A 12,131-nucleotide genomic window follows, 5' to 3' on the forward strand; every position below is an offset into this window, starting at 1 on the left:
TTTTTTTTTTGTAGATGGAAAGCCATGTCCTCCGGCCCCTGAGCTGGTGCAGTGGAGACCCTGTGGCACACAACCATGCACAGTGTACTACTGGGATACTTCACCTTGGGATCCCTGTATGCCAAACATCATCACAGACGAGAGTGAAGGTAACAGCGCACCTCCACAGATAGAGAACAATGCCACCTGCGGTACAGGGGTACAGATGCACCAAGTCACATGCAGGGGAGCTGGGAATGGACATGTGCTGCCAAAACGGTAAAGAAGCATAATCTTTCATCCTAAATTCTGTATAGAACACCCATACAGAAAATCTCATACTAATATCAACTTTAGGTGTCCTGAATCCTCTTGTCCTGACTCCATCCGGTCTTGTCCTTTACCTTGTAAAATTGACTGCGTCATCACACCTTTTAGCGAATGGAGCACCTGTCCCACTTCCTGTTTATCGGGTAAGCATGTAGACCCCTAACCCTAACAGCATGTCCTTACCAGGAAAAGCTTGACAAGCTCAAAATTTTAACTTCATGTTTTTTCTCCCAATACTGTGAACTTCTTTGCTTTTCTAGTGAATGCTACTGCACCAACCCAGTCTCGTCACAGGATCATCATCCAGAGATCTGCTAATGGAGGTCAAGAGTGCCCAGATACTCTTTATGAGGAGAGAGAATGTGATCCACCCCCTCTGTGCCCAGTTTACAGGTAAAGAGAGAAATGGTTAAATGAGCGATAAATGGCGTCTGTTATGCTCACCAAGGCTGCATTTATTTGATCAAAATACAGTAAAACTGTAATATTGTAAAATATTATTACAATTTATTTTTACAGTTTTAAAATGTAATTTATTCCTGTAATGGCAACGCTGAATTTCTCAACAGTCATTATTCCAGTCTTCAGTGTGACATAAATCAAACTGATTAATGCAAAGCTACATCTAGATCATGATGTAAAAATCTCTCATTTCTCAAGTAAATTATAATAAACTTAATATCAACATAATATAATCATCAGTAGCTTATTAGTGATTCTTTGTTGTGAAAAATGCAAAAAACAAATATAATTTTTCTTATTTTTATATCTTTAGGTAGGAGAAACTAGAATTCAGCTTTCTGGGAAATTAGGAAAAAAAATATAAAAATTAATAAACATAAAGCTTTTATAAAGTACCCTTTAAAATGTTTAGAGCATTTTTAAAATCATACTATAAAACAGAAAATTACCCAAATGTAATCAAACCGTGTACAACATGTGGTGTTACTCCATTAAAATGTGCTAATGCGTATCCCTACTAGATGTGCCAACAAAATACAAAATGTTCAGAAAATATAATTGGATATAAGCCAGACGCTGCAACATGTTTTCTGTGCACTGGTGTTTCATGGCAGATGGCAGACCCACCGCTGGCATCAGTGCATTCTGGTACCTGATTCGGTGAGGAAGGCTGTGGGTGGGCCCGCAGAGGCGTGTGGTATTGGCCTAGAGACAAGAGGTAAGTGACAGATTAGGATCTCTGTATGATTTAAAGTTTTATTAGGAAAGTACTGCAAAACCGGGGTTACTGTAGGACGATTACTCATCTTAGAAATTCAGAGGGACTTCTTGGCTGCCTGCAGGTTTTTTTTTTTCTTGCAATTTTCCCCATACTCTCTAGTTTTATAGAAAGTTGTCAAGATGTCAGAGAGGACACACAGCATGGTATGACATCTGACATCTCCGTCCCCGGGCCCTTTTTAAAATATCCTGCTGGTACTTCATGTAAATTTAAAGGTGCTGGCCTATCAAGACACAATAGGGATCCTTTCAGAATGCTGTATGCAGCGGACGGGACCAAATTCTGCCTGTCAGTTTTGGAAAGTGAGAAGAGTGTTTCTCAGCAAATAAATGATTCCTGCACAGTGGGCTTCAATTAGGAAACACAAGCAGTATGATTATCTATGTAAATTATTTTTTAAACCATTCTTACTTAAATTGTTCAGTGGAACCCAGTGTTACCCAGTGTTCAGTGGAACAATTTACATAAGAAAGGTTTTACGAACATTTTAACACTAATTTGTTCTGCTCAATGAAAATGAATGAGACTCAGTGTGTTACAGCAGGCCTCAGAATGTGTTTGTACACCTTTAAAGGTCACATATTTTACACCTTTCTGGAGTTTTATTTTAAGTCTTGATGTCCTTAAGAATATATATTTGCGGTATAAGTACCAAAAACCATCTCAACATATTTTTACAGTTCCTCTCTCAGGAGCTCTGCAAAGAACAGGTCGAGTTTGGCCTGTCTAATTAATATTCATGAGCCTCTCTTCTGATTGGCCTGTTGTTTTCTGAGTGATGCACGGTGACTGAAGGCGGTGACTGTGTAGTTCTGACGTCACCTTTTTAAGGAAGTCACAATGGTTCATGAAAAATCACAGCTACTTTATGCAGGCTGTCTGCATTTGACTGTGGATTGACTGTTTTGAAACTTATATGGTAGTTACATAGCACCTAGGCCTCAGTTATCATGAAAAAAGCCAGGAAATTTCAGTTTTGACAATATGGGACCTTTAAGAGATATTTCACCCAAAAAAGATAAATCCGTCATCATCTACTCACCCTCATTTCATTCCAAACATTGTTCTTTTCTCTGCGGAACACAAAAATTAGATTTTAAACTGTTTTTATCAATACCACAATGAACCACATTGACTTTCATTGAACTGCATTGACTTTTATTGTATGGATAAAAAACACCCAAGGCATTTTTCAAAGAAGAAAAAAGTCATACAGGTGATTTTTGACAGAATTTTTTCACATAAGATCAACATTTCACAGCTGACAAAGTTTGAAAGTGTCCAAAAACTGTATCATACTTTGAACTGTATAACCAGGGGCGCCCGTCCCACCTGTGGGACGCTTGGCACTCTTTTTTTGTTGTCCTTTTTCTCTATGAAATCTTTTAGTAAACATCATAAATCATATATCATTTGAAAGCTTAGAAGCCCAAGATTCACCCTGTGAAAACCATTTTGAAATCGGACATTGCGTTACCATGGAAATGGTACTTTAAAATCTTTTGGCGGTCTGCTCCCCCTTAGTGGGCGGTGTCAAGTGTCATATTGCAAAATGCATTACGGTCTTTTAGAATCAAACCTTTTTATAATCTTGACAAAAAAACATATAATTGGAAAGGTCTGAGTCTCAGGATTCCATATTCGGTGGTTATTTTGAGATAGAAGTAATATTGTCAGAGAAATCTAGACATTTGTGACAGAAAAATGCATTTTAAAAATTCACTGGAGTTTGGTTGGCACCCGGTGGCTGTTTGTGGTATTACGCCTACATAAAATCTCACAGAAACCTCAATTTTTTTCATATCAACTTCAAATTTGGAACATAACTTATTTAGACATAAGGCTTTAATTTTATACCAATTTTAGAGTAAAACCTGTTATGTAAAATATTTGTTATATATAAAATAAAATAAAATTAATATAGTGCATTAAATTTAAACTACCATAACTTTTTTATACTTACATTTTTTGAAAAAATTCCACTTTTGCAATAATCTGCTTTAATCATTCTTCTTTAAAAAGAGACCAACGTTATGTCTGTATTCCAAAGTGTTCATAAACGTGCCGTGCTCGTGCTTAATTAGTTCAATCATAGCCGTTCAAAGCTTAATGATCACATTTAAACAATAGGATGATTCCTATTCTTCCATCCCCAGATTTGAGATCGAGACTCTGAAGCAGCATGTTGGAACACAGTGACTGAATCTAAAACCTTCAGCTGACACACAGATTACATCCACGCAAGTCACTGAACTCGCACTGTATAATGTCACAGAAAGCTGTCCGGTCCAGCTCCTTTCACACAGCAGTGTTGTGTTTCTTGTTGATCTGCATGTTAACATACAGACACTCTCGTGCTGGGCTTTACTAGCGCATTGTGTATTCCGCTAGTATATCGGTGGAATACATGGAACATACCAACTATACAAACTGTGTGGGGGAAACTTAAACTGAACCAATCACTATAAACGACAACCAGGGCATCGCTGAAAATGAGTGTGTGAGTTTGTTTACAAAATGCTGTTGTCACTGCAGCAAATTCCCATATATTCAAATAATTATTCAAAATAATATAATTTCCTTGCAGCCAGTGGGGCCCTCTTCCCTGTGTAGGCCCCTGGGCTTCAGCCCGTTGAAGCCCGTGCATTAATGCGCCCCTGGGTATAACTGTTTTATTACGATTCCCGATCCTGCCTCGCACTGTATAATGTCACAGAAAGCTGTCCGGTCCAGCTCCTTTCACACAGCAGTGTTGTGTTTCTTGTTGATCTGCATGTTAACATACAGACACTCTCGTGCTGGGCTTTACTAGCGCATTGTGTATTCCGCTAGTATATCGGTGGAATACATGGAACATACCAACTATACAAACTGTGTGGGGGAAACTTAAACTGAACCACTCACTATAAACTACAACCAGGGCATCGCTGAAAATGAGTGTGTGAGTTTGTTTACAAAATGCTGTTGTCACTGCAGCAAATTCCCATATATTCAAATAATTATTCAAAATAATATAATTTCCTTGCAGCCAGTGGGGCCCTCTTCCCTGTGTAGGCCCCTGGGCTTCAGCCCGTTGAAGCCCGTGCATTAATGCGCCCCTGGGTATAACTGATATCTTTTCTTTCTCTGTCATGTTTTCAGAGGTGACGTGTGTTGGTGCGGATGATTCTCCAGCAGATGTGACAAACTGTTTGAGGTGGGCTGGGCTGATGCCCGTCCCGGTGAGGGAATGTCGTGTGCCATGCAGAGATGAATGTAGCTTCACCTCCTGGAGCAGATTCACCCAGTGTCAAGGCTGTGGAAGTTGGCGCACTCGTACCCGATCTCTGATAGGTAACATGTTCAACCATAAACTATTCTGATTATCAAAATGTTTTCTGGAAACACACACACCATCCAAGTTCCCCTTCCATCCAAACTCTCAGGCCGCAGTAAGAAGCGCTGGCGATGCCAACAGGAAGAGACGTTTCCTCTCCTGGAGAAAGAAGCCTGTCCTTGTTCTGAATTTCACACCCAGGCTCAGGGTCCCTGGTCTCCTTGTTTGCTCTCACCAACAAAGAACATTGCTGGCCATCCTTTCATCCAAGGAGTTTCCCACCAAGGCCAAAAGGCAGTCCAGGACTGGCGAGCTCAGAGGAAGTACAGCGAGTGTGGGCATGGGAAACGCTACAGAGCTCTTGCCTGTCTGGATCACCTGGGACGATTGGTGGAGCCAGCTCTCTGTAGAAGCCCTGGTGTGACGCACTCTTCCAAAAATATCAAATAAAATTATCATTTATAATGAAATTATTATTTATATGTTTTTCAGACCATTTTATTTTTTGCACATTTTGTTGTAGCCTTACGCTAAAATTATTTAAATCACTTTTATTTTAAATTATTATATTTTTTTCATCAATCTAAACTCCATGCCCTGCAATGACAAAGCAAAATAACAGATTTGTGATAACTTTGCAAATTCTTTAAAAAGTAAAAGCTGAACTGACATAAATATTCAGATACTATGACATTTGAATTGCTTCTTTATTTACAAGAATGAATTGCATAGATGTTGCATATATAAATATATATAATAAAAATAAATATTAAAAATACAATATTATGTTTTCTTTTGTTTTGTACTATTGTAATTTACATTGTATCTTCCATGTATCTCTAAAGAAGTGCCATGTATGCTGTCACAGGTTATGAAGAGGACTCGTGTCATGTGCCCTGTTCTACGGACTGTAAGCTAAGTGAGTGGTCGAATTGGTCCGCCTGCAGCGCCTCGTGTGGTGGGGGGGTAAAAGTTCGCTCTCAGTGGCTACGAGAGAAGTCTTTCAATGGAGGTCGGCCCTGCCCAAAACTCGATTACAAAAATCAGGTGAGAATGATGTTCCCGTCAACTTCTACTTTATTGATCTTGTTAGAAATAAAGAAACTAATTAGTCCAAATAAGACACGGGTTGTTCTGAGAACTTAAAATATCCAGAGACCTTTAGCTATTATTGATAATCGAGCTGTTCAGTATATTTAAATTAGCCTCAAGGAAAAATCACCTGCTGTGAAATTATACATGCCCACACTTGTATTCCTAAATTGTATGTGTTCATAAATTCATAAATACTGTATCTTCATCTGTGTGTGGGAGTCACAGAGGACAAGGCAGTGTGTGTGTAAACCTACTGTATAATTTATTATTCATTTGGCCTGGCTTTGGGGGTCTTCCCCAGGCTTCCCACTTTCAGCTGTTTCCACAATGTTTCTCCACCACTTGCTGTTCTATTAAGACAAGACTGGAGAGGATCAAGACCTCCAGGGACTGAACCTCTTACCCCCCCTGCTTTTTCTTTTTCTTTTTATTTCACTATTTTTATTTTATATTTCATCAGGGCAGGTCAAGCAACATTAAAGTTTGATGGATCCGAACTGGAGTCGGCAAGCATTTCCTTTAGCTCAGTTTCCCTCATATAAATGAACCACTAAATAACGAATCTATGGTGGGGTCAAACATGTTCCAATAGAAACTAATGGAAAATTTGTCCTTTCCTTTCCCCCTTTTCGTTTTCCCTCTTTTCACTGTTCCATCTTCCTTTCCTTTTCCCCTTGTCTTTTTCCCTGTTCCATCTTCCTTTCCTTTACTTTTACTTTCCTCTTCCTCCTCCTTTTCTTTTACTTTTCTTTCTGTGTTCATTCCATTTTGTTTACTTCTCTTTCCCTGTTCCTTTCCTTTCCATTTCAATATTCTTTTAATTTCCTTCCTTTTCCTTTCCTTTTTTCTTTCTTTCCTTAATAATTTGCTTTGCTTTGCTTTGCTTTCCCTTTCCTTTTTCATTTCCCTTTCCTTCCCCTTTTTCCTGTTCCATATTTGTTTTCTTTCCTTTCCCCATTAATTTCCTCTTTCTGTTCCTTTCAATTCCTTTTCTTTCTGTGTTCGTTCCATTTCCTTTCCTGTTTTCCTTCTTTTCATTTTCCTATTCTGTTTCCTTTCTATTTCCATATTTGTTTAATTTTCCTTCTTTTCCTTTCTTTTTGTTATTCTTTTCATTTCCTTTGCTTTACTTTCCCTTTCCACTCCTTTTCATTCCCCTTTCATTTCCTTTCCCTTTCCCTTTCCTTTCCTCTTTTCTTTTCCCCATTAATTTTCTCTTCCTTTAATATATACATTTCTTTCTGCATCCATTCCATTTCCCCTTTTTTGATTTTCTTTTCCTTTTCCCTTTCCATTCCTTTAATTTTCGGTTCCTGTTTCCCTTTCTTTTTCCCATTCTGTTAATTCCTTTCTTTTTCTTTTCTTTTATTTTCTTTCCTTTCCTTTCATTTTGTTTTCTTTGGTTACTTATTGCTTTACCCTCCCTTTCTCTATTGCTTTACTCTACCTTTCCACCCCTTTCATTTCTTCTTTCTTTCCCCATTAATTTCCTCTGCCTTTCATATCCTTTTCTTTATGTGTCTGTTCCATTTCATTTCTCATTTCTTTCCTTTTCATTTTTTTTCTTGCCCTTTTACCATTATTTTCATTTCCTCTCTTTTCATTTATTTTGTTTCCTTTCTTTCCTCATTCATTTGCTTTACTTTTCCTTTCCACTTTTTTCCAATCCCCTCTGTGGTTTTGCTGCTGGTCATGTTCTTCTGATATGAATATCTACAAAGGCTCAGGTGAGTACCCTAGAGAATTGTGTGTATTTGTGTTTATAATATCTTGCCCTTAAGTGTATATGTCTGCTTATATAAGCATTAGCATGCTATATTTTTTCTTTACATACTTGTATACACAGAGACACACAAAACACACAATTGTGTGCATGCTGCCATAACTATCTTGTCTGTGATCAGGTGTCTGAGGTACTGCCCTGTTACTCTGACTGCAGTCAGTATGTGTGGGAAGTGGAGTCCTGGTCCATGTGTGTCCTAAACCCACCAAACAATCTCAAGAATTCTGGATCAACCCAGCCTGTTTGCGGAGAGGGCTTTCGGACCGGCAAAATCCAGTGAGCTCATCCCATTGAGCCTTTAAATAAGCAAATTATCTCTGAATAAGCAAATTATCTCTGAAGTCATCAAAAAAAAAAAGTTGAATTAAAAAGAAGTTGTCTCATACTGAGAAAGTCTTTTACAATGTCCCCGTTCTGCCACAGAACAGCAGCACAGTATATTGTGTTTTACCTCTTTGGTACAATGATAAAACAGATCCTGTGTGCGTCCCACAGCAAAATTGTCTCATAAGCCAGCGTTCAAAATCGAGGAGAGGTCACAACAGTGCCAAACAGATTCATAGGGTCATAACTCTGCTTCTTAAAGATAAGTGAGGTCGTAACTCTGCCCTTCAGACTAAAGTGAGGTCAGGGAGATGATGGGAAACCATGGGTAATGTTATAACTGAACAACAATGTTTTCTGGTTGTATTTGTGCTCTCACTCTGTAACATTTTCTTTGCTTAAGAGGTGCCACAATCACCCTAGACATCTGAATTTTAGCCTAAGATAAAATTTGTTTGTCTCTGACCTAAAGCTGCTTGAAAAAGGAAGGAGAAAATCAGGATGAGGTTGTGGATGACTCACTGTGTGACCAGGAGGAAAAGCCAATCAGAGTCGAGACCTGTCTACTGCCGTGCCCCGCCCACTGTGTGACATCAGAGTGGAGCCAGTGGACCAAATGTACCATGGTCAGTATGACTGATGGATGAATAGATGGAGGGGCTGATGAATGGATAATAAAATGTGAGCTTGTCATGATGGGATGATTAAAATAAAGTGTTTATTGCTTTAGTAAATATATTGCAGTGGATTTAACTAAATGATTCACAGTAGTACTGAAATACACGACAGGTAACAAAAGTTTTATTATACATATAAATCTGAACTTTTTAAATTTGACCCAGAAGAATAGCAAAACCTATATTCTTCCTTTTGGATTATGGACTGTTGAGAGTCCCACAAGAAATTACTTCATTAGTGATTAAATAATCTTAATTCATATCTAAAAATAAAGGTGCATTGATTTTTCTGTAGTAATTATAATCAGCTAATATTAAGGGAATTTTTCTTGTGCAAGTTTTGCACTTAATTTGGGCCATTGTGTTGATTACCAATAAAAATAATTGTGGCCTATCCCTACATTAGTAAAAGCAAGCAAAAATAGTGTTTAGAGTAATGCATTTTTAAGTCTAGGGTGCAAGGCATTGCACCTGAATAAACTAAAAATTACACCCTGTTTGGAAGGTGCGTGACTTAACATTATGCTTGTTGACATGACACAAATAGGATAGAATAGCTTACTAACCTGTGCAGTTATATTGAACTTTAATCAGTCAATCTTAAAGCCTTATGACCTAAAGAATTACATCTGTAACACTTAAACAGAGGTTAATTTGCCTAGTCCTGAAAGGACGCTTTACAGCTCAAATAGCACAATTGAGTGCTTTACCAAAAATATAAGCTACAAATTTCTGCCTTTAAATCCTCCAGAATGTCTTGTCTGTTAAACTTGTTGTAATTGCATTACTGTAAACACAATGAATGGGAAGTCCCCATTAGGATATATATGCGAAATTATGTATTGGTGTATTTGCATGTCTGATTCATGCCTGCATTCCTCTAGGATTGTAATGACGGTGATTTGAGGTGGAGGAGTAGAAGTGTCTTGAGGTGGCCAGAAGGAGATCATACCTGCCCAGATCTAAACCAGACTCAAGCCTGTATCAATATGACCTGTCTCAAATACTCCTACGTTTATTCAGGTGCTGTTACAAGCGTTCACACTTTCACAATTTACAGATCGTAAAATGTGTTCAGTCCACATTATGGAGTGCAGGGAGTGAAGTGTGTATGTGTATGTTGTGAAGATTGGAGTAGCTGTCAGCTCAGTGAAAATGCTGTATGCGGCCATGGGATTAAGACCAGACTCCTGAACTGTGTCCACAGCGACGGGAAGCTGGTGGAACCGAGCATGTGCAAAGAGGTAACTGTTCTTTTCTCACTGGAATTCTCTCAACCAAAGCTCTAAAAGGAATCCAGTTATTTTATTGTTTTCTTCTCTCTTTTTTTAGCTGGGTCCTTCACGTGGAAAGCTCTCTGCCCCCTGTGAGGTGGGCTGCCCTGTTAATTGCCTGATTACAGAGTGGTCCACCTGGTCAGAATGTTCACACACCTGTGGAAGCCAAAGTATGATCTCCAAATGATATAATAATATGTTTTATTGTTTGATTATAAAAACATAAGTGGTCCTTTCCTTCTCAACACTGGCAAGCAAACAAACAAATAAATAAATTTAAAATTAATAAATGAATATTTAATATTATTTATAATCTTTTTATTTGTTTGTTTGTTTTTTGATGAAAGCATAAGTGGTTTTTTTCCTTTTCAATACTGGCAAATAAAATGAATAATAATAACAACAACAAATTTAGTTATTTAATATTAATAAATGTTTAATATTTTTATTATAATATAACTTTTTTTGATGAAAACATAAGTGGTGCTTTTTATTTCAACACTGGCCAGTAAAAATGAATCTAGTATCTTTGGAAAGATAGCACACGGCTGTTTACACCCTTAAGAGTTCAGTCATGCTTCCTTGAACTTGGCTGTTGTTAGAGGCTTAATTAAAAGCTTTTATCAGTCTCATTTATCTCAATTCAAGGCTCTGCAGGTCCCATGAGTAAACACTTCCCAGGGCGCTTATTAAACTTTCAGCATGCAAACAGAGCTCTCCCTGGACTTTAGCTTCTGATCCCATGTGTTTGTGTCTTGTTGTATGTGAATTTTCCAGGTCAGATGACACGATCCAGGGTCGTTTTGCAGCCTGCCGGAGAGGGAGGTCGTCCCTGTCCATCTCAGCTTTCCCAAACTCACCCCTGTCCCATCAGGCCATGCTACAGTTGGAGACTGGTGGACTGGAGACCATGCAGAGTGGAGGTAGTGCTGATGCAGTGCACCTGATTGAGTTAAACTCAAGCAAACAACTGCCGCTGCTGCTGAGACACTGTCCTTTACATGCACAAGTGATAAGACTGAAGAAATTCACATAGCTGAAGGCTACTGCTTTCCATTAAACTGTCAAAGCAAACGCATCATGTCAGGGTTTCCTCTGGGCTCATAGGAGATAAAATCATCCTCGCTGGGCTGTTATGAACAGCTCTGATAGAGTTCTCTTTCTCGATCGCAGATCTTAATGTAGATGCGGCACAACATATAAGTAAACAATGGCATTGAAGAAACCCCTATTCACAGATGTATTTGTCACCTACTGTTTCATTCTGCAACTAAAAGTGTATGTTATAGAGAGAAATTAAGAAACTAATACTCAACTCAACTCAAATATTATTTATAAAGCACTTTCAAAACCATTAAAATGGACCAAAGTGCTGTCCATAAATAATAAATAATTCTAAAATTCATGTAAACATAAAATAACAACAAGACCTAACATCAAGAAAATCATGCAGCCAATCCCTCACAATTCTCCGACCTAATCAAACGCCGAAGGCTTGCTAAAATAAGTAGGTCTTCAAGTCCTTCTTAAAAATGTCCATGCTTGACGAGGATTTTCTAGATAGTGGTAACACATTCCAGAGTGCAGGAGCTGCAACAGAAAAAGTGCGGTCTCCACTACGCCTCAACCGAGACCGTGGGACGGTTAGGAGCATATTCTGAGAGGAGCGCAGATGAAATGTCTTTTATATACTCAGGAACCTGATCGTGCAGTGCTTTATAGACAAACATTAAGACCTTGTATTGAATTCTGTATTTTACAGGTAACCAGATAATACTTTTACTTAGCAAGGATATATTAAATTGATCAAAATTGACAGTAAAGATTTCCATTTCAAATAAATGTCCTTTTTAACTTTCTATTCATCAAAGAGTCCTAACAAAAATGTATTATGGTTTCCACAAAAATATTAAACAGCACAACCTTTTTCAACATTGATAATAATAAGAAATGTTTCTTGAGCAGCAAGTCAGCAATGATTTCCGAAGGCTCATGTGACATTGAAGACTGGAGTAATGGCTGCTGAAAATCAGCTTGCATCGCAGGAATAAATTACATTTTAAAATATATTCAAATATAAAATAGTCATTTTAAACTAATAATATTT

General features: G+C 38.0%; 1 protein-coding gene across 1 annotated transcript in view; it reads left to right on the plus strand.

Moving 5' to 3' along the window:
* Positions 1 to 12,131, plus strand: part of LOC107685951 (thrombospondin type-1 domain-containing protein 7B-like) — a 58,908-nt gene that overhangs the window by 41,818 nt on the left and 4,959 nt on the right. Inside the window, exons 13-22 of the mRNA XM_016482713.1 lie at positions 4,694 to 4,885; positions 4,978 to 5,286; positions 5,737 to 5,915; positions 7,685 to 7,690; positions 7,868 to 8,022; positions 8,543 to 8,696; positions 9,632 to 9,770; positions 9,876 to 9,991; positions 10,080 to 10,194; positions 10,802 to 10,947. Of these exons, the coding sequence (XP_016338199.1) occupies positions 4,694 to 4,885; positions 4,978 to 5,286; positions 5,737 to 5,915; positions 7,685 to 7,690; positions 7,868 to 8,022; positions 8,543 to 8,696; positions 9,632 to 9,770; positions 9,876 to 9,991; positions 10,080 to 10,194; positions 10,802 to 10,947 (1,511 nt within the window). The remainder of the gene's footprint in view (positions 1 to 4,693; positions 4,886 to 4,977; positions 5,287 to 5,736; positions 5,916 to 7,684; positions 7,691 to 7,867; positions 8,023 to 8,542; positions 8,697 to 9,631; positions 9,771 to 9,875; positions 9,992 to 10,079; positions 10,195 to 10,801; positions 10,948 to 12,131) is intronic.

This window comes from Sinocyclocheilus anshuiensis, unplaced genomic scaffold, assembly GCF_001515605.1.
Source record: "Sinocyclocheilus anshuiensis isolate Anshui unplaced genomic scaffold, SAMN03320099.WGS_v1.1 scaffold465, whole genome shotgun sequence".
Taxonomy (NCBI): domain Eukaryota; kingdom Metazoa; phylum Chordata; class Actinopteri; order Cypriniformes; family Cyprinidae; genus Sinocyclocheilus; species Sinocyclocheilus anshuiensis.